At 46.5% G+C, this 26,137-nt stretch overlaps 1 protein-coding gene across 1 annotated transcript in view; it reads left to right on the top strand.

Annotated features, from left to right (window-relative positions):
• The window catches only part of LOC139279783 (PR domain zinc finger protein 1-like), a 58,026-nt gene that overhangs the window by 24,217 nt on the left and 7,672 nt on the right, over window positions 1–26,137 (top strand). Inside the window, exons 2-4 of the mRNA XM_070898994.1 lie at window positions 4,840–4,959; window positions 13,933–14,185; window positions 23,126–24,192. Of these exons, the coding sequence (XP_070755095.1) occupies window positions 4,840–4,959; window positions 13,933–14,185; window positions 23,126–24,192 (1,440 nt within the window). The remainder of the gene's footprint in view (window positions 1–4,839; window positions 4,960–13,932; window positions 14,186–23,125; window positions 24,193–26,137) is intronic.

The following is a 26,137-nucleotide window of genomic DNA, read 5'->3' as shown; positions in this document are numbered from 1 at the left end:
AGGTATGAGGTGTGAATTGGCTAGGATAGATTGGCGAATGATACTTAAGGGGTTGACAGTGGATGGGCAATGGCAGTCATTTAGAGACCGCATGGATGAACGACAACAATTGTACATCCCTGTCTGGCGTAAAAATAAAAAAGGGATGGTGACTCAACCGTGGCTATCAAGGGAAATCAGGGATAGTATTAAAGCCAAGGAAGTGGCATACAAATTGGCCAGAAATAGCAGTGAACCCGGGGACTGGGAGAAATTTAGAACTCAGCAGAGGAGGACAAAGGGTTTGATTAGGGCAGGGAAAATAGAATACGAGAGGAAGCTTGCAGGGAACATTAAGACGGACTGCAAAAGCTTCTATAGATATGTAAAGAGAAAAAGATTAGTAAAGACAAACGTAGGTCCCCTGCAGTCAGAATCAGGGGAAGTCATAATGGGGAACAAAGAAATGGCAGACCAATTGAACAAGTAATTTGATTCGGTATTCACTATGGAGGACACAAACAACCTTCCGGATATAAAAGGGGTCAGAGGGTCTAGTAAGAAGGAGGAACTGAGGGAAATCCTTATTAGTCGGGAAATTGTGTTGGGTAAATTGATGGGGTTGAAGGCCGATAAATCCTCAGGGCCTGATGGACTGCATCCCAGAGTACTTAAGGAGGTGGCCTTGGAAATAGCGGATGCATTGACAGTCATTTTCCAACATTCCATTGACTCTGGATCAGTTCCTATGGAGTGGAGTGTAGCCAATGTAACCCCACTGTTTAAAAAAGGAGGGAGAGAGAAAACAGGGAATTATAGACTGGTCAGCCTGACATTGGTAGTGGGTAAAATGATGGAATCAATTATTAAGGATGTCATAGCAGCGCATTTGGAAATAGGTGACATGATAGGTCCAAGTCAGCAGGGATTTGTGATAGGGAAATCATGCTTGACAAATCTTCTGGAATTTTTTGAGGATGTTTCCAGTAGAGTGGACAAGGGAGAACCAGTTGATGTGGTGTATTTGGACTTTCAGAAGGCTTTCGACAAGGTCCACACAAGAGATTAAAGTGCAAAGTTAAAGCACATGGGATTGGGGGTAGTGTGCTGACATGGATTGAGAACTGGTTGTCAGACAGGAAGCAAAGAGTAGGAATAAATGGGTACTTTTCAGAATGGCAGGCAGTGACTAGTGGGGTACCGCAAGGTTCTGTGCTGGGGCCCCAGCTGTTTACATTGTACATTAATGATTTAGGCGAGGGGATTAAATGTAGTATCTCCAAATTTGCAGATGACACTAAGTTGGGTGGCAGTGTGAGCTGCGAGGAGGATGCTATGAGGCTGCAGAGTGACTTGGATAGGTTAGGTGAGTGGGCAAATGCATGGCAGATGAAGTATAATGTGGATAAATGTGAGGTGATCCACTTTGGTGGTAAAAACAGAGAGACAGACTATTATCTGAATGGTGACAGATTAGGAAAAGGGGAGGTGCAACGAGACCTGGGTGTCATGGTACATCAGTCATTTGAAGGTTGGCATGCAGGTACAGCAGGCGGTTAAGAAAGCAAATGGTATGTTGGCCTTCATAGCGAGGGGATTTGAGTACAGGGGCAGGGAGGTGTTACTACAGTTGTACAGGGCCTTGGTGAGGCCACACCTGGAGTATCGTGTACAGTTTTGGTCTCCTAACTTGAGGAAGGACATTCTTGCTTTTGAGGGAGTGCAGCGAAGGTTCACCAGACTGATTCCCAGGATGGCGGGACTGACATATCAAGAAAGACTGGATCAACTGGGCTTGTATTCACTGGAGTTCAGAAGAATGGGGGGGGATCTCATAGAAACGTTTAAAATTCTGATGGGTTTAGACAGGTTAGATGCAGGAAGAATGTTCCCAATGTTGGGGAAGTCCAGAGCCAGGGGTCACAGTCTAAGGATAAGGTAAGCCATTTAGGACCGAGATGAGGAGAAACTTCTTCACCCAGAGAGTGGTGAACCTGTGGAATTCTCTACCACAGAAAGTAGTTGAGGCCAATTCACTAAATATATTCAAAAAGGAGTTAGATGTATTCCTTACTACTAGGGGGATCAAGGGGTATGGCGAGAAAGCAGGAATGGGGTACTGAAGTTGCATGTTCAGCCATAAACTCATTGAATGGCGGTGCAGGCTCGAAGGGCCGAATGGCCTACTGCTGTTTCTGTGATTCTAAATTATTTCCCTTTAAGTATTTATTCAATTCCCCTTTGAAAGTTAGTACTGACTGCTTACACCACCCTTCAGGCAGTGCATTCCAGATCATAACAGCGTTTAAAAAAAAAATTATCTTCCTCTCCCCTCCTCTTAAATCTGTGTCCTCTGGTTACTGACCCTCCTGCCAGTGGAAACCGTTTCTCCCTATTTACTTTATCAAAACCCCTCAGAATTTTGAACACCACGATTAAATCTCTCCTTAACCTTCTTTTCTCTAAGGAGAACAATCCCAGACTCCTGAGTCTCTCGGCATAACCCATACCTGGTATTATTCTGGTAAATCTCCTCTGCACCCTCTCCAAGTCCTTGACATCCTTCCTAAAATGTGCTGCCCAGAATTGGATACAATTCTCCAGCTGAGGTCTAGCCAGTGATTTTAGAAAGGTTCACTATAACTTCTTTGCTTTTGTACTCTATGCCTCTATTTATAAAGCCAAGGATCCCATGTACTTTTTTTTAACAGCCTAATCATATCCCAAAACAACTGGACAAGTAGCTGGAAGCCTCTCTGGTAGTGTATTCCTCATCCCAAAAGTGATTAGTCAAGTGAAGCAATATAATCCTTTCACTTCTGCTCAAGATGAAATGTACTTTCTTTATCCTGTCGGTCTGGCAGCGTCTCTAATTATAATTGTTCCTTGAAAGAGATATAAATGTGGCTGTTCAGGGAGGCTTACACACATCCGGGCGTTGATCCCCCACTGTTTGATGCTTCTTGGCCTCAGATGATCAGACAGATGGGGCGGTCTGTGTAGGCCTGTTAGAAAGTAGGTTGAGTACCTGATTAACATTTGTTCTGTACTGTGGGGAGTGTTTTTCCCTGCTTATCTTCAATCACTTCCCAGCCCTCCCACGTCCCTCAGACGTTGGGACCTCAGTGTCGGCCAAGACTTCATCAAAGTCACTCTGAGGTGGCCTCAAGGTACACGTGTGTCTGGGGTTGAATCTTCTTCCAGATTGTCCTGCCTGTTCTCATGGGTGAAGGAGCTGGGGGCAAGGGCTGGGCCACTGGCTGGAGACCTTCTCTTGGGTTTTGTTGCGACAGAGCAAGTGTAGGGCTGGGGACTTTATCCAGGATGCGGCTGAGCTGGTGAACATATTGGACCAAACCCGATCCATAAACTTGGCTTGCCTGGGGTATCGCGGTTGTGTGGGGCGGACTGGTTGGGCCGGATGCTCTTCACTTGTCCACCGTTGTTCATTGTTCATAAGTTTATATGTAACCTTCAATTGGAGCTTTCAGACAGAGATCGATGGCTTTTTGTTTGGCAATTGTATCCAGGGATATGAAGCAAAGTTGGGGGAATGGAGGTGAGGTACAGATCAACCCTGATCTAATTGAATGGCAGAGCAGGCACAAGGGGCTGGATGGTCTCCTCCCGTTCCTAACCACTTGAGCCAGTGGTGGGAGTCCTACCCTCTAAACCAAGGAACCACAACAGTGAGAAAGAGACACGCAACTGTTGGATGTTAGACAGGGAATAAAAATCAGTTACCTGTGAAAATTCAGCAGTTCACCTTAAGTCTAGAAAATTATTATGCCAAGTGAAAGGAGACAGAAATGAAAATAATAAAACAGGAAGTTGCATCATTTTCAGATGTTAGTGTACTACTAACAATCAAACTCTGCTATTCTGCACACGTAATGACTAATTTCCAATATATTTTTATTTAAAGGGAAAGAAATATCGTAAGCAGTCAATTTCCCACATGTTGACCTTGGTAGCCGCTATGTAAGGGCACCATCCGAGCTTTGGCAAAAATGAAAAGTTGATCCCTGGTGTCCGAGGGAAAAGCTGAGGATTGATTTGTTCAACTAGTGTCTTTCAGTATTGAAGGGAAATATTCTCGAGGGGGCTTTTTGGAGGAATATAAAATAAGAAAGAAGGAATTATGCATGAGATTGTGCACAGCAAGCTCCTAGTAAGAGGATTGCTTTGTCCAGTATAGATTGAACTCAGCTCAGTTGGTTCCAAGTCTTCTTATGATCCACTCCTCGAGAGGCACTGGGCCAATTCGAGCACCCCCAGCATCAACCCTGCTCAGAGTAGCAGACTCAGCACAGGCCAGGGATCAGACTTCAGGCTTTCCTTCTCGTTCAAATGCACACCGAGCTCACATCTCTAGATCTGAAAAGGGATTCATGTATCTGTGGAGCTGTCCATTTAAAAAAAAAAGACTTTCTTTTATATAGCACCTTTCATGACCTCAGGACGTCCCAAAGTGCTTTACAACCAATGAAGTACTTTTGAAGTGTGGTCACTATTGTAAGGTGGGAAACCTGGTGCCTCACTTTAATGTCTCTGACAGCTCAGCTCTACCTCTACCTCTACCTCTACTGCACTAGATTTCTGTGTTCAAGTCTCTGGAGTGGGACTCGAACCCACAACCTTCTGACTCAGAGGTGAGAGTGTTACCCACTGAGCCACAGCTGACACTGACTGGACAGTGTGATATTAATCTCCTTTACTTTCTTTCAGATGATGAATGACCTGCATTTTTCTTTTTCTGCTCTATTGACTGTCGGACCTGTAAAGTGAGCAACGCAGTGGGCTCACGGAGTTGGGCAAGCGCAAAATCTCTGACCAAAGCCTTTCTCTTTCTACCCACAGGTGTTTGGAGTAATTAGCAGGGAATACATCCCCCAAGGGACGCGTTTCGGGCCATTGGTTGGGGATATCTACACCAAAGACAATGTCCCAAAGAACATAAACAGAAAGTACTTCTGGAGGGTAAGTAAACCAAGGCCATGAGCAGAAGCTGACCAGATACCTAAAGTCAAAGCTTATCTTCTCACCTGTATGAAAGGAAGGAAAGGACGTGTATTTATATAGCACCTTTCACATCCTCAGTACATCCCCAAGTTCTTTACAGCCAATTCATTGTGTTTTGAAGTGTAGTCACTTGTAATGTAGGAAACGCGGCAGACAATGTGTGCACAGCATGCTCCCACAAACAACAATGACATAATGACCAGATAACCTGTCTTAGTGATGTTGGCTGAGGGATAAATATTGGCCAGGACACCAAGGAGCATGCTCCTGCTTTTCAATCAAAATAGTGCCGTGGATCTTTTATATCCACCTGAAAGGGTAGGCATGGCTCAGAGGGTAGCACCTTCGCCTCTGAATCAGAAGGTTGTGGGTTCAAGACTCATTCCAGAGACTTGAGCACAAAAATCTAGCCTGATACTCCAGTGTAGTACTGAGGGGGTGTTGCACTGTTGGAGGTGCTGTCTCTTAGATGAGAAGTTAAACCGAGTCTGAGTCTGCTGTCTCAGGTGGATGTAAAATATCCCACAGCACTATTTCAAAGAAGAGCAGAGGAATTCTCTTGGGTGTCCTAGCCAATATTTCTTTCACAACCAACATCACTAAAACAGATTATTACATTGCTGTTTGTGGGAGCTTGCTATGTGCAAATTGGCTGCTGCATTTACAACAGTGACTACACTTTAAAAAAAAAAAAGTACTTCCTTGGCTGTAAAGCACTTTGGGATGTCTGGTGGTCATGAAAGGCGCCATATAAATGCAAGTCTTTTTTTTTAACGTCCCATCCGAAAGACAACACCTCTGACATTGAAATACTCTCTCAATGCTGAACTGGGTGAGTCAGCCTGGATTATGTGCTCAAGTCCTTTGAGTGGGATTCAAAACAACAGCCTTCATGACTCAAAAGCAAGAGTAATACCCACCGAGCTACAGTTGACACCGTACAGATAACTGGCAGCACACTGCTTAAGTAAATTAGATATTGGCAGATGGACAGGGCACATGGGGATGTATTGTTGCCGTATAAGGTAATGTTCAGAGACTATCTTGAGCATTGTGATCAGTTTCGGTCACCTGATCAGTAGACAAAGGCTATTGGCCTTGAGACAGTCCAGAGGGAAGCCATGAAGATGATCATTTTTCGTTATGAAAAATGGTTAAAGAAATTGAGCTTAATCTCTTTGGAAAGGAGGTGATTTTGAGATGAGCTACTTGAGGTTTATGTGGTTATGGAGGGTTTTGGCAAGGCTGGTCTTCAGCTGTACAATATGCTGAAAGATCAAACCCCAGGGTCACAGATTAAGAATGAGGAAGTTAGAAGTAAGAAGGAAAGTCAGGGGGACTTTTTCACTCAGTGATTTGTGGATTTCGTTACCAGGGAAGGACATCCAGTGCAAATGCGGGTCAAGAACCAATTGGACCTGTTCCTGGAGAGAGGAGGGGGCTGGGGGATATGGCGAGAAGGTGGATGGAGCGGATTGGACACTCTGTCACCTCTGTGATGCTGAGTGCAATAGCATCCCAGTTGGCAAAGCTCTCGTCGCAGGCTGGCTCATTCCAGCTGGTCATTAATAATGCTAACTACAATCGTACAGCAACAGCCTCCAGCACTTCATGCGCCCAGTCACTGGGAGCTGTCAGCTATCACTCTGGCAGGATTGCGAGCTTTTCATCCTCACCCTATTGCTGGAGGGCACTTCTGGCTCCGTTCCAGCCAATGCTGCTCGGTGCAGGGGCGGAGGAACCCAGCGACTTCCATGCATCCCACGCTGTGTGATATTAAGCATCGGCATGACAACTGGGAAAAGTTTCATCAGCTTGCAATGGACACCCACCCAAATGGGCATCAGTGCGCCAACCTTGAACCTTTCAATACCTCACGAATATCAGCAGTGACATACAGCTGTATAGGGCTAGAAAATTAGCTTGCCAACACAGAGTGGGTGCAGGGAATGATGCCTGCCCCGCAATGATTAGGTCTGACACACACCCGATATTGCGCCTCAGGCCTCACCTACATGAGTTCCCCGGCGAAGAGGATTTCTGTTTTCGACCACTATCGCTTGCAGGTAGACCCTGGGAGGGCTGGGGGGGGTGGCGACCAAGAGAGGGGAGAAGTGATCAGGAGGTAGGGGCCCGAAAACGGTCTTCACCACTGCGGTGGAGCCCAGAGGACCTCTCCTGCGCATTCAGGTAAGTATTTTTTTAAACTTACCTTTTTGACGGCAGCATCCACCGATCCCTTTAAGGGCTTTAAGGTGGGGACGAGGGAGAGAGGGGTGTGGGGGAAGGTGAGGAGGTGCAATTGAGGAATCTGTTGAAAAGGTGAGATTGAGGGATATGTGGGGGGGGGGGTGGGATTGAGGGATATGGGGGGAGGTGGGATTGAGGGATATGGGAGGAGGTGGAGAGATGGGATATGAGGAGGTGGAATTAAGGGATATGGGGGAAGGTGGGGTTAATCTATGAAGCTTATTGAGCCTTATGGCCTTTTTACTGTTCCTGGAAATATATATATAACGAGGGTTTGGCAACAACAGTCACATACAGACCTGGGAGTTCAATTTAGCAACGGATCACAAGCTCAATGACTTGGGAAATAAGAGTTTCCCCGGGAACAGGGATTAGTACATCATCAACATCATCATCATAGGCAGTCCCTCAAAATGAGGATGACTTGCTTTCACACCAAAGAAGGATGAGTTCACAGGTGTTTCAATGAAGGACCTAATATTCCAGGTCCTGAACTACATGTTGAAGGGTGGAAGATGCCTGTGCGTGGATTTTTTTAACGTGTGGTGACCATTGCACACCAGCCACCACATGGGCTCGACAGAGCGAGGTCTTGGTCCAGTGGCAAGGGTTATCCAAGATGACTGGAGACCAGCTCTGCTGCACGGACCTAGTGTGCACACATATCGCAGTGTGGGCTGGCCCGTGCTGCCCCTAGGCCCTCGCCTCTTCTGGCCCCGAACTCGTGCCTCTCCTGGGCCCCGATCTCCCGCTCCTGCTGTATCTGCCCACGCTCCAATCACCGACCTGGACCTTGATGACGTATCTCTTCGCTAAACATGTGTTTGATTTGCGAGATGGCGGCTGAATGAGATCAACAAACTAAAACAAGAGTGGGGGAGGGACATTTTAAGGTTTCAGTACATTAACCTTGAAAGAGTAAGAACTGTACAACTTGCACCCACTACATCGCCAGCATCCTGCAGGATAGGAAGATAAACAGACACACACGCAATCACTGGCTGCCTTTTGCGTCTGACTTAATGGAAGTTTTGTTCTCAATTTCAGTGTCAGTTTCTCTTTAGTAAGCCAGGCAAAATCAATTAGGACTGATCACCCATTCATCAGAAAGGCAATCAAAACAGTTCCTTCGGTGGAGAGATTGGAAAAGATGAAATTGTTCTGCTTGGAGTAGAGAAGGTTAAGGAGAGACCTAATAGAGGTAATCAAAATTATACAGGGTTTTGATAAAGCAAGTCGGGAGAAACAGTTTCCTCTGGCAAGTGCATCGGCAATCAGAGGTGAAAGAATTATATAATTGACAAAAGGACTAGAAGGGAAATGAGGAGAATTCTTTTCACATAGAGGGTTGTTATGATCTGGAACGCACTACCTGAAATGGTGGTGGAATCGGGTTCCATAGGAACCTTCAAAAGGCAATTAGAAATGTACTTGAAGAGGACTAATTTGCAGGCATATGGAAGAAAAAACTGGGGTATGAGACTAAATTGGACAGCTCTTTCAAAGAACCGGCACAAGCTTGAAGGGCCCAATGGCCGCCTCCTGTGCTGTAAGATTCTATATTATGTGAGTCATTATCCAGCTCGGTCTCACTGCCCTCTGCTGGCTGTACGGGGATTAATGCCAAGGTAGTTCTACCTGTGTATCGAATTTTCTGTTTTTCATTTCCTCTTTCATAATTTTTTTAAAGGAAAAAGACAGTAAGTTCCAACACGCCCCTCTCATTTTGATAGGTCTTAACCCCCATCTACCCACTCTGCCACCACCTCCCCCATTTCCTTTGGACCTATTTATCTGCCTGCTTTTGAATGACATTCCTAGAAATTTATTCCTCAACTCTTTATTACATTTTCCGAGAGACATTTCCCTTTGTTTTATTTTGGTCAAGTCGGATTCTTTGAGCGGGTTCTGCATGTTTATGTTGTTGAATCTATTGACTTCTGGCCCCGGTTTTACTTGAATCGCCCCAGGTTGGCAGAGTCTGATTTAAAAAGAGACCCAACATGAAGAGGCTTCCTGATTTTAACCGATGCTGAGAGAGCCTGTCCTCTCCTGCCCTCTGAAAACCCAGCACTAGAAATGACTGGTTACTGTACAATTGTTTAAAGCGCTCGTATCGAATTGCTCTCTGTCTTAACGGAGCCGTGGATTAATAGCGCCATGCGGAATTCGATACGATCCGTTAAGCGGGTATACGTGCCGGGCCAGTCCCTTCCAGATTCGTGGCTTTCCACGCACTCAGGATTTGGTCTCGAAGAAACTTTGTTGGTATCTATGTTAAAGTTACCGTGTTGTAGTTTTTCTTCCTTATCCTTTTAATCCCACCCATTTTCTCCCCCTCCCTCTTCCCGGGGGTTCTGATTTTTTTTTTGGGAGGGGGGCGGGTGCAGGCCCTTAAGATCGCCTCCAACACCCCACACCTAAGTGGCCATTCTTCATGGCTGAGTCTAGCTGGTGAGTGTTGGTCGGCTATAATTCCGGTTCCAGGTCTCTTTAGACTAACGGCAACAATAGAATCTCGGAATATTCTTAAGGAAATAAGTTTTTTAAAAATAAACTAAAAATAATCCCAGCTGAGAGAATGACTGCACGTGTTTGATTCTCTCCGCCTCTTCCAGCTTTCAAAATACACTGTTGATGAAAATAGACGGTGCAAAGCACACACAGCGCTTAAAGATAAACCTGAAAAAGAACACTTTGAACCCACAAAATTTTCAGTGACGTCTGTGTCAGGAATAATCATGAAATTACTGCCTTGGAGTAAATCGGGAAACAAATTGTGGTTTTGCTTTGACGATATGAAACTTTATACAATAATACAATCAGTTTGAGTTTTATTTGCCTGGGATTGGGATTCTCTCCAGACTGACCCAGCGTTCCCTGAGGATGCTCACTCATATTGTCACTGGCTCCCAGGGTCCTGGTACAATCCTAAATTATACAATGTGGCATCACCTCACCTTCTGTGCTATCCATTCTCTGCTTGTTGATGTTGTTTGCAGTATTTGTTATTGATGTAGGAGTTCCTCATTTTAAAATCAAGTGTATCGGGGTAATTCCTTGATCTCACGCTCCTCGGGAATAAGGGCCATAGAATAGGGTCTACAACCTTGCAGGGCCAACCCCGGAAGCTCAAACATTGGTCATGGCTACCAGCGGAGGGGAGAGAGAGAAGCTGGATGTGAAATTGTCCCAAGCACCGATAGTTAAATCTTCACCCTTCTGCCAAAATATTTTAAGAATAGAGGCAGTGGCCTGTGTAGCATTGAGCCATATAGGCCTGAAGACTCCAGGCTCAATCTCTGACTGGAATGGTTGATTTCAGTCAGGTGTTCCAGTTGGCCTCAGTTCCCCTATTCTGGCGGGGAGGGGAGAGGAAATCAGACATGGTTCCTGCTCCTGATTGTTATTGATTGATCCACCTCTATGACCCGCCAGTGAGAATCGGTGTCTGTGGAACTGTACCCCAGTGAGAATCGGCGTCTGTGGAACTGTACCCCAGTGAGAGTCGGTGTCTGTGGAACTGTACCCCAGTAAGAGTCGGTGCCTGTGGAACAATATCCCAGTGTGCTTGTGAAACTGTACCTCAGTGACCCGCCTGTGTGTGTGGATATGGGTGTGAACAGGATGGGATATCCACAGTGCTCGAATATGTTGCCAGCATTCAGCTTCCAAGTTTATGGCACCTGTGGAATTGTATCCAATCTCCTCCAGTCCTACAACCCTCCGAGATCTCTGCGCTCCTCCAATTCTGGCCTCTTGCGCGTCCCCAATTTTCCTCACTCCACCATTTGTGGCCATGCCTTCAGCTGCCTGGGCCCTAAACTTTGGAATTCCCTACTTAAACCTCTCTGCCCTCTCTATCTCTCTCTCCTTATTTAAGTGGCTCCTTAAAATCTACCTCTGTCCAAATATCTCCTTATGTGGCTCAGTGTCAAATTTTGTCTGATAACGTTCCTATGAAGTGTCTGGGACATTTTACTACTTTAAAGGTGCTATATATTTGTTGCAGTGAGGATCATTGCCTGTGGAACTGTACCCCAGTGAGAGGCAGTGCCTGTGGAACTGTACCCCAGTGAGAGGCAGTGCCTGGGGAACCGTACCCCAGTGAGAGGCAGTGCCTGTGGAAACGTACCCCAGTGAGAGGCAGTGCCTGTGGAACTGTACCCCAGTGAGAGGCAGTGCCTGGGGAACTGTACCCCAGTGAGAGGCAGTGCCTGTGGAATCGTACCCCAGTGAGAGTCAGTGCCTGTGGAACTGTACCCCAGTGAGAGTCAGTGCCTGTGGAATCGTACCCCAGTGAGAGTCAGTGCCTGTGGAACTGTACCCCAGTGAGAGTCAGTGCCTGTGGAACTGTACCCCAGTGAGAGTCAGTGCCTGTGGAACTGTACCCCAGTGAGAGGCAGTGCCTGTGGAATCGTACCCCAGTGAGAGTCAGTGCCTGTGGAATCGTACCCCAGTGAGAGTCAGTGCCTGTGGAACTGTACCCCAGTGAGAGTCAGTGCCTGTGGAACTGTACCCCAGTGAGAGTCAGTGCCTGTGGAACTGTACCCCAGTGAGAGGCAGTGCCTGTGGAACTGTACCCCAGTGAGAGGCAGTGCCTGGGGAACTGTACCCCAGTGAGAGGCAGTGTCTGTGGAACTGTACCCCAGTGAGAGTCAGTGCCTGTGGAATCGTACCCCAGTGAGAGTCAGTGCCTGTGGAACTGTACCCCAGTGAGAGGCAGTGCCTGTGGAACTGTACCCCAGTGAGAGTCAGTGCCTGGGGAACCGTACCCCAGTGAGAGTCAGTGCCTGGGGAACTGTACCCCAGTGAGAGTCAGTGCCTGGGGAATCATACCCCAGTGAGAGTCAGTGCCTGTGGAACTGTACCCCAGTGAGAGGCAGTGCCTGTGGAACTGTACCCCAGTGAGAGTCAGTGCCTGGGGAACCGTACCCCAGTGAGAGTCAGTGCCTGGGGAACTGTACCCCAGTGAGAGTCAGTGCCTGGGGAACCGTACCCCAGTGAGGCAGTGCCTGTGGAACTGTACCCCAGTGAGAGGCAGTGCCTGTGGTACTGTACCCCAGTGAGAGTCAGTGCCTGGGGAACCGTACCCCAGTGAGAGTCAGTGCCTGGGGAACCGTACCCCAGTGAGAGTCAGTGCCTGGGGAACCGTACCCCAGTGAGAGTCAGTGCCTGGGGAACTGTACCCCAGTGAGAGTCAGTGCCTGGGGAACCGTACCCCAGTGAGAGGCAGTGCCTGTGGAATCGTACCCCAGTGAGAGTCAGTGTCTGTGGAATCGTATCCCAGTGAGAGTCAGTGTCTGTGGAACTGTACCCCAGTGAGAGTCAGTGCCTGTGGAACTGTACCCCAGTGAGAGGCAGTGCCTGTGGAACCGTACCCCAGTGAGAGGCAGTGCCTGTGGAACTGTACCCCAGTGAGAGTCAGTGACTGTGAAATCGTACCCCAGTGAGAGTCAGTGTCTGTGGAACTGTACCCCAGTGAGAGTCAGTGTTTGTGGAACTGTACCCCAGTGAGAGTCAGTGTCTGTGGAACTGTACCCCAGTGAGAGTCAGTGTCTGTGGAACTGTACCCCAGTGAGAGTCAGTGCCTGTGGAATCGTACCCCAGTGAGAGTCAGTGCCTGTGGAACTGTACCCCAGTGAGAGTCAGTGCCTGTGGAACTGTACCCCAGTGAGAGTCAATGTCCCTGGAACTGTACCCCAGTGAGAGTCAGTGCCTATGGGCTAGGGAGAGAAAATCTTGAAAACACCTGTTGGCGCTTTCGGCTCGCAGCAATGTGGAGAGTTTGAATAAGAAAGGACTGAGTTGAGGTCGTACACCGTGCTCTGCTGCATTAAGAACAGAGGAGGGCAGGTAGAAATCACTCCTGGTTCAATGTCAGAGCCCTCTGCCGACACAGAACTGCCCACTGGAGCTCACAAGATGGTTAAAAGAAATAGAGGCATCGACAAGAAAGCGTGGAGGGAGTGGGTTGTCTTGCCTTCCTTCCTGCGAGTTTTGAGATTCTGGTATAAATCTGGCACAAAGCACTCAGCTCCCACAGATACAATCAATATTTGCATGTCGGTTCCTGTGCCTTGTTCAAAATCCCCTGGCTCAACGCCATCCCCTTATTCAAAAGAAATAAATTACAGCAGCACTTGTAATGTGAGTTCTGCTTCCTGCTCTGGCAACCTTTTACTTTCTCTGGCAAAATATACAGGAATTGTTTGTATCAGGAATGATATAAGAAATGCCTCAGGGCGTGGGGAAGGTTGTATAAACTCATGGAGAGCGAGAGAGGCAGACACACACACGCACAGAAAGATTCAACCCTCAGAACATGATGTCACCAAATGAGCTCACTGTTACCATCTGATGGCTGTTATAAATAGCTCACTTATCATGACATTGTGTTAGTCTCATTAGAATCTGCAAAGTGCTGCTGACGAGAGGAGGTGTGAAGGGTTGTCCTCCTGGGTTCTGTTCCACAGACTAACACTGACTTAAGTGGAGTGTAAATTGGGCTTGTGATTACATGGAGCAGGTTATTTAATCTTTCTTGCTTTCATTATTTTGTACTGATCCAAATATATGTTTCTTTTAAATGAATCAGAAACACAGGTGTTTACCTTTTAAAAATAAATTACAAATAAAATCCATTCTTTTTTTTTAAATGTAATTTCATTCCATCCCCAGGTTTATTCCTCCGGGAGGCTCCATCATTTTCTGGACGGGTACAACCTGTGTAAAAGTAACTGGATGCGGTACGTGAACCCCGCACACTCGGCGGAGGAGCAGAACCTGGTCGCCTGTCAGAATGGTACCGATATTTACTTCTACACCGTGAAGCCAATCCCTCCCAGCAACGAGCTGCTGGTCTGGTATAGCCGGGAGTTTGCCGAGAGATTGAATTACCCTCCGACCGGCGATCTGGTGATGTTAAAACTCAGTGAGTCTCAAATCCTTTTATTGATTTGTGCATTGCTTGGTCGCGGGGTGGGCAGTTTGCTCCTGCTCCTTGTCTACTTGCTCGAGTGCCAGTGTGACACTTAATAAGAATGATTCCCTTCCCCGCCCGCCTCTCTCTCTCTCTCTCTCTCTGCCCCGTGTACTGCGTGCAACCTGCAGGCTGTCAGTGATTTGCGTTCTACAACTGTCCCATAAAGTCAGACCTGAATGATTTGCCCACGCACCGTTAGACACTGATTGTTGGAGATCGGCTAGTTTGCGATCGCGGTGGTCAAAAGAAGTGCATTTTTTTTTGTTGCTCAAAGTTTATTGACCACCCCAGTTAATGCAATTTCCCCCCCCCCCCCCCCACACCCACATAACATGATCCCTGGTAGGCAATGGGGAATGTGCCCTTTGGGTTAAACCCTCTCTCTCCATCTCCAGTCCCAGGGATTGCTATTGCCGTCTCCTCACCTACTGTTGATTCTTGCTCGTGACTTTTCTTCGCTCCGGCTCAAATCCGTTTCCTTGACGCTTATCTTTATAGACTGTGCCTTGTCGCAGCACCCTGCGCAGTGTTTGTTTATTTATTTTTGGAATGTATTCACAGCCGAGTATAAAAATGAAACCAAAAAACAAGTAAGACGGATAGTGGGTTTGATGCGATTCTGACCGCTCCCAGATATCTCGGGGGGGGGGGGGGGGCGGAGAGAGAATGAGTGTGGCAGGACCTGCTCAGATGTTTGTATTTAAACGGATCACTGTGACAGGCTAGAGGGAAATCGCACTAGTGTGAGTGTGCCAGTGTGTGAAATAAGTTGTAACTCACTTGGTGTGAGTTGTGCGGAGTTGTTCAATTTGAGAGTGAGGCAGTTTGTTAATTGTGACGATCTGTCAATATTGATGTAATATAGCAGTCCCATTCAGACACTTTCCAATTCTGTCCGGTGTCTAACCCAATCGTTTCAGAGACTGATCCCACGTCCGAAGGTATTGAGGCGTTGGAAGCGGGTTGGGAGAAGGGAATGTAACCCATGCCCAGTGTAATTCGGGGTACACATGCCCCCACTCCTGCTCACCCACCAACTCCCCCCTTATCCAACAGTACCCCAATGATTCTGACCTCTTGAGATCCTCCAGCAATGGTGCCAGGGCAGCTGGGATAGGGTGGAATCAACCAGGTATGCCCCACTCCACTTTAATCTGGCAGTGCTCACCGAATCCCATGTGAACTCCATGTAAAGAGAGGCTCCGTCAAAAGGCAGAGTCCTACAGCCAGGATTGGACCTCGCCTTCATCCTCTGTTTGTATCCCCTTGCATACCAAGAGGGAAATAAATGCTTGGAACTAAAATATGAAATGCAGATTTCACAGGGAGATTGCAAGGAGTTTAAACTTTTTTTTTTTCTGTGACCCAAAGCTGGTGTTCAGTGAGTGCAGGATGCAAGAGGGAGATTTGACGGGGTGATATTTTTTTCTTTTAAATAGAGGTGTGGCTAGAGTGCTAAACTCTTACTTTAAAGGAAATGATTTACACCTTCAAACAGTTTCCCCCTTGTACTTTCCTCTGCAGCTGGAGCCTGCGCTGTCCCTTTAAATCACTTGAAAGACTTTGGGAGGGAGGTGTGTGTTTTAATGTGATCAGAAGCTGCCTGTAGCTCACAGAACAGTTGGGAAGGGGGGACATTTATGAAAATTACAGAACTGGACCAGTTTGTGTCTCTCCCTGGCTCCCTTTTCCTTTTATTCCTTCAACTTTCTGCACTTTGTGAATAAAATATCCAGAATCCCTTTATTTCCATTCTGCTGGTGAATTTGCAGCATTTTTGAGCAGGGTTGTGATTGTGATATCTCAATTCCCATTTGGTGTGCTGAAGGTGGGTGGCATTGAGCCGACATTATTTAAGAATAGGTCATACATTGAACAGAATCAGTTTCTAAAACTGTTAAAGGCAGGGCTGTCTGTCCTCACACCTCCCGCAGCCTCTTAAAGGATTCGGCCTTTAGCTGCGAAAATAACGCTTCTCAAACTTGTCGGCAGAAATTTTGATCCCAAAACATTCAAACTCAGACAGGCAGGGAAAAGGTGAGGGTGACTGGGTGAGGGTGAGGGTGAGGAAAGGTGAGTGTGATTGAGGCTGAGGGTGAAGAAGGATGAGCGTGTGTAGGTTAGGTGTTTGTGTGTATGTTAGTGTGTGTGCGTTAGTGTGTATGTTAATGTGTGTGTGTCTTTGTGTGTGTGTGTATGTCTTAGTATGTATGTTAGTGTGTGTGTGTTAGTGTCTGTTCGGGTGTGTGTGTCTGTCTAGTATACACAAGTTATATCTGAAATGTCCCATGTATAACATGCTGCTGGGCTTTCTGTAGTGACTTTAATGCTTAGTGTTTGTGTGTGTGTGTCTTAGTGCGTACAAGTGTGTGTGCTCGTTAGTGGTCTATGTTAGTGCATATCTCTCTGTCCAGTATACACAAGCTATATCTGAAATGCCCCATGTACAACCTGCTGCTTGGTTTTCTGTAGTGACGTTAATGTGCCAGTTATACCTCGCCCTGTGCTCGCTGATCACACCTCAGAGAGCAGTGACTCCATCCCGTCCCAGCCTCCACTCTATGATATCATTTTTGGAGCTGGCACCTTGTTGCTGCTGGTTGAGTAATGAGCAGCAATTCTCTTTTGTCTTGAAATGTGGTTTAGCAAGTGTTAGCCCTGCTAAACCGGTTTCTATATGTGTTGCAGCCACAAATTGAAAAATTAGTTTGTCCTCGCACTCCCCTCTCTCCCAACCCTGGGGTGTTAGTATGTACAAGCTCACTCTCTGTCAGTAAATTACTCTCTTGTCAGTCATCACAAATTGACTCAGTTCCTTTCAACAACAGCAGACTGTTTGATTGGGTCACTAGCATTTTGCCCCGGGTTAGGGAGGGGGAAATCAAGCAAGGTGCTAGCTCATGATCACTGTCCAGTGATCCTGCTGGACAATGCACACATGTGGATTTTGGCTAAGGAGAGGATACACTCAGTTACAATGCCCCACCTGCCAGAATTGAAAAATGAGTTGATGTTCAGTGTCCGTATCACTGCTGCCCGTGTCCTAACTCACACCAAGTCCCTTTCACCCTTCACCCTGTGCTCGCTGACCTACATTGGCTGCCAGTCCAGCAATGACACGATTTAAAAATTCTCCTCCTTGTTTTCAAATCCCTCTGAGGACCTTGCCCCTTCCTTTGTCTTTAACCTCTTCCAGTGCTATAACCCTCCGAGAACTCTGCGATCTACCAATTCTGGCCTCTTGTGCATACCCCACTCCCTTCGCCTCACCATTGGCGGCCATGTCTTCAGCTGCCTAGGCCTAAGCTTTGGAATTCCGTCCCGAAACCTCTTCACCTCTTCACCTCTTCACCTCTTTACACCTCTCACTTCCTTTAAGACACTCCTTGAAATCTACCTCTTTGACCAAGCTTTTGGCTCCCTGTCCTAATATCTCCTATGGGGCTCGGTGTCAAATTTTGTTTCATAACGTTCCTATAAAGTGCCTTAGGCTTTCACTATGTTAAAGGCGCTATATAAATACAAGTTGTTGTCCAAACTCTCTCAGTGAACGAAATGTTGAAGGGCACCTGTACCCCTGTGTACCCGTACACTGGTTCCCCTGTACCCCTGTACACTTGTTCCCCTGTGCATCTGTACCCCAGCGAGATTCAGTTCATTCAGCGGTGGGACACGGGGAGGAAACTGGATAAATAAACTACAGACCGAGAATAAGTGGGGGAAAAAAGGGTGCCTATTTCGTAGTCCGAGGTGGTGACTCCCAGAGGGCACGGTCATGACTATGGCTTTTTTCAGCTCAGAAATTAATACATGATATTTGCAGTGTTCGCCCCTTCCAGTAATGTAGTCACCTTCTCCCTCCAGCCACTGTCCTCAGTTTCACTACATTCAAACTGAAACAGAAAGCAGGGTTAAACGTCAGTCAGTTGGGTCCACAGCACTACAGAATCCAAAAACAATTTGAGGTTTTAATTGACTCAAATAACGACTTCAGTTATTTAACGGCAGAATATATGAGAGGAAAATCAGTGCAAAGGTCAGCTCAAAAGGGCTGAACCCATGATGACCTTTGTGCATGCGGGCTAGGTTTTATAGAGTCTGTGTCAGTTGACTATTTCTGTCTGTGACTAGTGCTCTTCAGAAATTAACGCAGGGCAGGGTTGTGAGAAAGTAAACTGACTTGTTTTTTTAAAGAGCTGAATTTACAATTCCTTCTACCCCATATGACTGAACAGCATCTCCGGTGTGAAGCTTTTGCAGTTCCCACACCAGCTATCTTCATGATCTCTGAAGGAGGTTGTCAATTTATGGCCAGTTTTATGTCGTGTGCCAATTCTCACTTGGAACTGGCCGCCTACTGCCCTTCCCCACCCCACCAAACTCATGTTATGTAAAAGAATACTTGCATTTATATAGCACCTTTCACCATCTCCGGACGTCCCAAAGCACTTCGCAGCCAATGAAGTACTTTTGCTAACTGTTATAATGTAGGAAAAACAGCACAATTTGTGCACAACAAGCCCCCACAAACAGCAGTAATAGTGACCAGATAATCTGTTTTTAGTGATGTTGATTGAGGGATAAATATTGGCCAGGACATCGGGGATAATTTCCCTGCTGTTCTTCAAAATAGTGCCGTGGGATCTTTTATGTCCACCTGAGAGAGCAGACAGGGCCTCGGTTTAACTTCTCATGCAAAAGATGTTGTACGACTCTTGCAGCCTACAGACAGGGAAACTTTCAGCCCATCAGTCTGAGAAAGATTTGAGACCAAGCACTACAATTAAGGACAGTGTCTACCTTATTACATAATCTAGCTTGACTTCTGCAATTTTTGTTAATTGAGGAAAAATGTATCTTTGAAAAATAAAATACAAATTAGTCTATTTATAAACAGTAGTCATCCACTGAGAATTCATAACCGGAACAGAAAGTCCAGAAATGAGGCGGCTCACTTTGACAGAACAGTAACTCACACTTAAAGAGAACATGACAAGTCAAAAGAAATCCCACACATTGACTGACACAAACAACTTGCATTTATATAGTGCCTTTAACGTCGTAAAATGTCCCAAGACACTTCACAGGAGCGTTATTTGACACCTAGTCACATAAGGAGATATTAGGACAGGTGACCAAAAGCTTGATCAAAGAGGTTTTAAGTAACGTCTTAAAGGAGGAGAGAAAGGTAGTGAGAAGGAGAGGTTTAGGGAGGGAATTCCAGAGCTTGGGGCCCAGGCAGCTGAAGTCATGGTTGCCAATGGTTGAATGAAGAAATCAAGAGGCCAGAATTGGAGGAGCACAAATATCTCGGAAGGTTGTAGAACTGGAGGAGGTTACAGAGATGTGGAGAGATTTGAAAATTAGAATGAGAATTTTAAAATCGAGGCATTGCTGGACAAGGAGCCAATGTAAGTCAGTGAGCACAGGGATAATGGGTGAACGGGATTCGGTGCGAGTTAGGATACACAGTTGTATCAAGGTGTAGCCTGTGACCGGGTGTGATGGACTCTCCACACGTGTGTTTGGAACTGCAGCTGTGGTTGTGCAGCATTCGGAGTTTGAAACCACTGACCTTCAGCTCAGAGTTGTTTGATTTGCAACAACTGATTGGCTCACGTCACTCCACATTGACGACGAATCTCGTGCCGGGGCAGCACGTAACTTGTGGGCAATCTGCGGAGTTGATGCGGCGAGGCCCTCCATTTCATTGTTATTTAGAGGCTCTGTCATGGGACTGACACCAGGATCAGTGGGAGCAGTGCAGGATCGCAGTCTCACCAAGGTGCTGGGAAAGATTGAATCATGCATGACAAAAACAGTAAAATGTTGGAAATTCTGCCGAAAGAGCTATAAGCCCTGCCCTGCCCCATTACTCAGCTGCAGTCTACTGACAGGCTTAAGATATTTACCATTCAAAATTATGAAGAGTTTTGATAGAGTAGAGAGGGAGAAACTTTTTCCCGTGGCAGGAGGGTCGGTAACCAGAGGGCACAGATTTAAAATTAATTGGCAAAAGAACCAGAGGGGCGATGGGGAGAATTTCTTTTCCACAGCGAGTTATGATCTGGAATGCACTGCCTGAAAGAACAGCAGAAGCACATTGAATAGGGAATTGGATAAATAACTGGAAGGGGAGAAAATGTGCAGGGCTGTGGAGAAAGAGCAGAGGGAGTGGGACTAATTGGATAGCTCTTTCAAAGAGCCGGCAGACAGGATGGCCCGAATGGTCTCTTCCTGTGCTGTATGATTTTATATGAGCCCAGCTTTACAGGGCTACCTGTTATATGCACCAATCCCATCAGTAAGGCGGCCATACACAATGGGTAATAATAACTTCCAGCCCAGATCAGTGATACAACGGGTTTATATTCAGGAACCTTTGCTGATGTGGCTCAGTCACCCTGCTGAGGAATCATTGCCCCTCACACTGTGACATGGGTCTGCAAGCAATGGAGTAAGTCTGTAGGCACAGAATTTGCACAGCACCATTAGTTAAACCGAGCTTTACAATATTAGTGATGATGTATTAAGCAGGTGCCGGGTCGAGTGTTAAATGCTGAGACCGTAATGACAGTACTCTGTGCTACCCATGACTGGCCAACACTGGGTGTCGGGTGGAGGGTGGGGTGGGGGGGTAAGTAATCGGGCCAGCTTCAGAAAGTGGCAATGACTTTGGACGGATGGGAGAGGGCAGTGGGACCCCCGATAGAGTGAAAACCTTCGAGAGGCGGATGCGCTGATCCTTGAATTAGCCAATGGTGGCCACAAGCAGCAAGAGTAACGCAGCAACAGTATCAAACAGGTCAATGAAAGTTCAATTGTGGACAGTCCAAAACACAACCCCAGAGTTTAAGCCCCTGCCTTAGGTGTGAAGGTCAGACACACGGGCTCCAAACCATAGTTGATTGACAGTGAACAGGTTGACACACTTGTTAAAGTAGCAGACAGGAATTGCATACGTTGTGTTAACACGTCTGTTACTGATGCTGTGCATTACTATCAGACGCTAATATTCAAGTAGCATTTGTGACTTTGCCATGCCATCCTCTGACCTTCCTGGGACAGGCAGAATCCAGGACAGCAATGGTATCAGTACATTGTCGTACAAACTAACCCAGCGCAGTAAGTGCGGTAATAGAGAGCGGGACAGGCTGTTCCAGTGTACCTGCCAATTATCTGAGGTAGATGAACACCTCGTTAAAATCATCTCGCCGAACCCATCTATGCAAAATGTATCAAACTGAATAAAAATCGTATCCATTGCACTCCTGTCAGTGGGGAGGGCGGGGGAAGAAGATTTAATGACTCAGTATTAGTGGTTTCTTTCTTATTTCCCTCGGGTTTCTGTATGTAAACCATCTGTGTCAGTGTTTTTTAGCCACCAGTCTCACTGTCTTCAGACACTAAATTCCACACAGTTTCATTATATGATTCAGCACAATTCAGAATGACTGTGATCTCTCCACAGTTAGTCAGGCCCTTGCACCGGGACCCCGCCCACCTAAAGCTCTTCAGAAATGATTCGGCCAGCGAAAGAGGAAGCTCTGGTTCAGTGTGTCTTGCCTCAACTTGCCTCCTATCAGGAGGCTCATCTTTGGTCACAGATCAAAGCATGGTTAATCTCTCTTTGGTGCATTCAGCTCAAATGAGCAGAAACACTTTTACTCGAGGAGATTTGTCAAACTCTTGGCTCCTGGGTTCAGTGAGCGAAACACTTTGCCTACCTCCAGCCCAATCCCATCCTCTCCCGGAGGAGTTGACTCCTAGCTGGGGTACAGTTCCACCCGTGCTGCCTGCCTCCTGGTACTGCACTCATCTGTGGACCTAGACATTGAGTTTTTGACACACTATTCCAACCCAGAGGCCATCTTTGTATTGCTACATCAGCCTAGGTGACAACATAGTCGTGGAGTGGAGTTTGAACCTCCGAACTAGAGGCAAGAGCGCTACTAATTGAACCGGGGGCAAAATACATTAACCTGAATAAACATTGTATACATCACGCTCTTGTCAGTGGGGAGGGTGGGGAAATATGTTTTAACGACTCCATATAAATGGTTTCTCTCTCATTTCCCTCGGGTTTCTCTATTTAAATCATCTTTGTCAGTGTATTTTTTAGCTACCCGTCTCACTCCCATCAGTCAGTGGGAATCATACGTGAAGATTAAGTCCCATAGTGCAGGACACCATCAAGGTTGTAAATAACCTCAAATTGTTAAGTTCTTCAACTTTGCTTTCTCCCACAATCTAAGAAAGAACTTGCATTTATATAGCGCCTTTCACTACCTCAGGATGCCTTCAAAAACTTCACAGCCAATGAACTATTTTTGAAATGTAGTCATTGCTATATTGTAGGAAACACAGCGGCCAATTTGAACTCAGCAAGATCCCACAAACAGCAATGTGATAATGACCAGATAATCTGTTTTGGTGATGTTGGTTGAGGGATAAATTTTGGCCAGGACACCGACCGGGGAGAACTCTCCTGCTCCTCTTCAGGATAGTGCCATGGAATCATCTACATCCACCTGAGTGGGAAGATGGGGCCTGGCTTTAATGTCTCATCTGAGAGTGCAGCACAGCCTCAGTACTGCAGGGGAGTGTTAGCCTGGTTTATATGCTGAAGTTTCTGGAGTGAGACTTGAACTCACAACCTTCTGACTCAGAGGCGAGCAAGCTACCCACTGAGCCACGGCTGACTTTTGGAATTTAAGTGTGATTTCGCCTAATTACTACTCTTTGATCAGCTCTTCTCCTCACCGTTCTGTTTCAATCTTGATGGTATCTTGCACTGTGGGTCTAGGCCCTTCATCGAATCTCCCTCCACCAGTCAGTAATAATTCTGCTCACACTTCCCCACATTAACAATCTGATTTTTCTTTATAGAACAAAATCTCAAGGGATACAAGGATCTGGTGTCTGAATACACTGGCCAGCTACCTCAGAGCAGAGAAGACATTCAAGAAGGCCAAAAACAATATGCTAACAACACAAAGAATGAAGAAGAAAAAGTGGATGTGGAGATAATTGACAGAGATACACCACCCATCACTCCAGACAACCAAATAATGGACTTCAGTAAAAAGCTTTACCCAGGTGTAGTGACCAGACTCCTGCCAGAAGAAAACAGCTCAAAGATAAATGGTGTTTTAGACAATGAAAGGCCACTGGGCACAACTAGCCCTTCATACAGAACCAGTCCAAACCAAAGATCAAGAAGTCCTGTTATTCAACAAAACCCTCACATCCAGTCTCCCAACTCAACTACCTCACCTCACAAAGAACTCCCTCTGCATATGAATGGACGTCACAGTCACACTGAAGGCCTGGTCTCCTACCCAATGTACTCACCTCCAAGCCACCTCCAACATCAGTATATGTATCCGTACAGCTCTCTATCTCCTCACTATCCTAGATTTATATTACCCAACTATTCACCTGGTTTCAACAGTATTCATCCCCTGAACAGTCCAGCCACTTTGAACAACATGACCAACCTCAGCCTCTTTGGCAGGATGCCCCCAGCCTGCGGCGGTTTTGTGGGTGGAGACTGCCTCCCCCATCCCATGATGAGCCGGACTGTTCTGCCCGTCGCGCTATCTAGTGAAGAAGGCCAAAGGCTTCATGTTCCTGAGCAGCCAAGGGGCATTCTTATCCCTGCCCCCACTAGTGCCTTCTCACCTATGGGTCCAGTGACGGGCCTAAAGGAAAGGCCTCTCAACCGCTCACCGCTGTCCGGTACCTCAGTAACCTCTGAACTGTCGGTGCAACTGAAAGCTACCTCGTGGGTTCCAGGGAGCGAGGAAGCAATGAATCTGAGCAAACCAAAGATTTCTTCATCAGATTTCCCCGGTTATAAGTCACTTCCATACCCGCTGAAGAAACAGAATGGGAAGATCAAGTATGAGTGCAACGTGTGTTCAAAGAGCTTTGGCCAGCTATCCAACCTAAAGGTGCGTATTCTTTACCGTGTGCTTGCAAGCAAGGCGCTGATCTCAAGCTCTGACTACTCTTAGTGGGCAACTGCGCTAAAGCTTCAGCTTGTTTCCTCAGCGCTAACGTGGGCAGGATCGCCAGGACTATCTAACTCCTTCCGTGAAGCATATTATTTTCTCCTTCACCCTCCCAAGAAAAGAATCAATCATGCAGAAATATTCTTAAACATCCTTCAAAAATAGTTGCTAGATTGATAACTAAGATTTAAGAAAGTTAGATTGTGTCCACCTAAAAATTGTTGAGGCCAGCATGGTCGTATCTCTCCCTTTGCTTAGCATTTAACGTATAATTAATGGCGGCGTACTGCAGCGTTCAGAGTAATGCAGAACTCAGAGTAACGAATCACTTCAGAGGTGAAAATTACGCTTTGCTCAAACAAAAAACAGTTTTGGCAAACGCTTCCTGGTGATGCTGGTTCACCAGCCTGTTTTTTTTTAACCAAGTCAAGGGGCATCATTGTCATTGGACAGAATTTGGTCCCACCAGGTTTGTCGACACATGACTTACAGACATAAACCCTTGTCCCTCCAAAAAAACTGGTACTACTTGCACACAATAATGAAAATTGCATTCCGATTTTCCTGGGCTCTTTCTGTCTCCGAGACAACTGCAGCCCTCCTCTCCCCAATGCCCTAAATTTGAGCCAAAGTGGTTCAGTAACATACGCATGATGTCATTGTCCACCTGACGTTGCTTCTCTGGCTGTGTCAGGGGCCTGTGATTTATCACGATGCAGAAGCCAGTGATAAAGTTTCGGCACATGCTCCAGATAGCTTGATTTGTTGACCAAATATAATTGAAGAGGGAAATAATTGCAGGGCTATGAGGAAAGAGACTAATTGGATACTCTTTCAGAGAGCCGGCACAGGCACTGTCGGCCAAATGGCCTATTTCTGTGCTGTATGATAAGAACATAAGAAATAGGAACAGGAGTAGGCCAGGCGGCCCCTCGAGCCTGCTCCGCCATTCAATAAGATCATGGCTGATCTGATCTGATTCTGTGAAACCCCACAATTTTACAGAAGAAGTCCCCAAGGCAGTGAACTTGCCAGTTTAAGTGTCAAACTCAGCAACAATACTTCATCTGGGTATGGTAGTGTAATAGTTATGTTACCGGACTGATAATCCAGAGAATGACCCTTACCTACCCTCTGAACCGTTGCAAAGAATCGCAGTTCAAGAAGGCGGCCGACCTCCTCAGCCTTTTCAGGGCATCTCGAGATGGGCAATAAATGCCGGCCTTGCCAGCGACGCCCACGTGCTGAGAATGAATTTTTAAAAATTTGCTGTGCCTGCGTCTTTTAAAAACACAAAACGTACCATTCGGCAAAACTTTTCTGATACAGGAAGCCTTGAGTAATCTGAGTCTACCTGCTCAGGACGCGCATTCCTTGTATCTCGACTTGAAACTGCTGGAACTAAGCTGACCCTAAATTCAAAAGTTCATCTTAATCAACCTCCGCCCGACTGGGTGACTCATACAGACTCTACTTGTGGGGCGAAGGTGACATTGATTAAATCGTTTCGCTGTGCAATTATTGAAACAACGAAGATGAGCAAAATACGTAGTGGTTACTTAGAATTATTTGGATATTATAAAACTCTTTGTGGCATTTGAGACGGAGGATATTCCGTCACTGTGAAAACACACTGCCCCAGGCAAGGATCCACTCACAATGCTCAGGAAGGCCCCAGGTTTGATATCTAGCCTGTGCTCAGTTAGTTGATCTCAGCCAGGGATGTTATATGGGTGTTAACAAGTCCCCTGGGCTGGTGGGGGTGGCTGGGGGGGGGGGTGGGGGGGAAGGGAAAATCAATCGGAGTTCTTGCTCCTGATTGTCCTGCTGGAAAGTGTGATGTCGGTCAAGGGCAGGATCAGGGTGGAGTCTGTTGACCTCTCGC

Source organism: Pristiophorus japonicus, chromosome 14 (genome assembly GCF_044704955.1).
Source record: "Pristiophorus japonicus isolate sPriJap1 chromosome 14, sPriJap1.hap1, whole genome shotgun sequence".
NCBI lineage: Eukaryota > Metazoa > Chordata > Chondrichthyes > Pristiophoridae > Pristiophorus > Pristiophorus japonicus.
The sequence above is the reverse complement of the archived record's forward strand: the minus strand, read 5'-3'. Positions and strand labels throughout refer to the sequence as shown.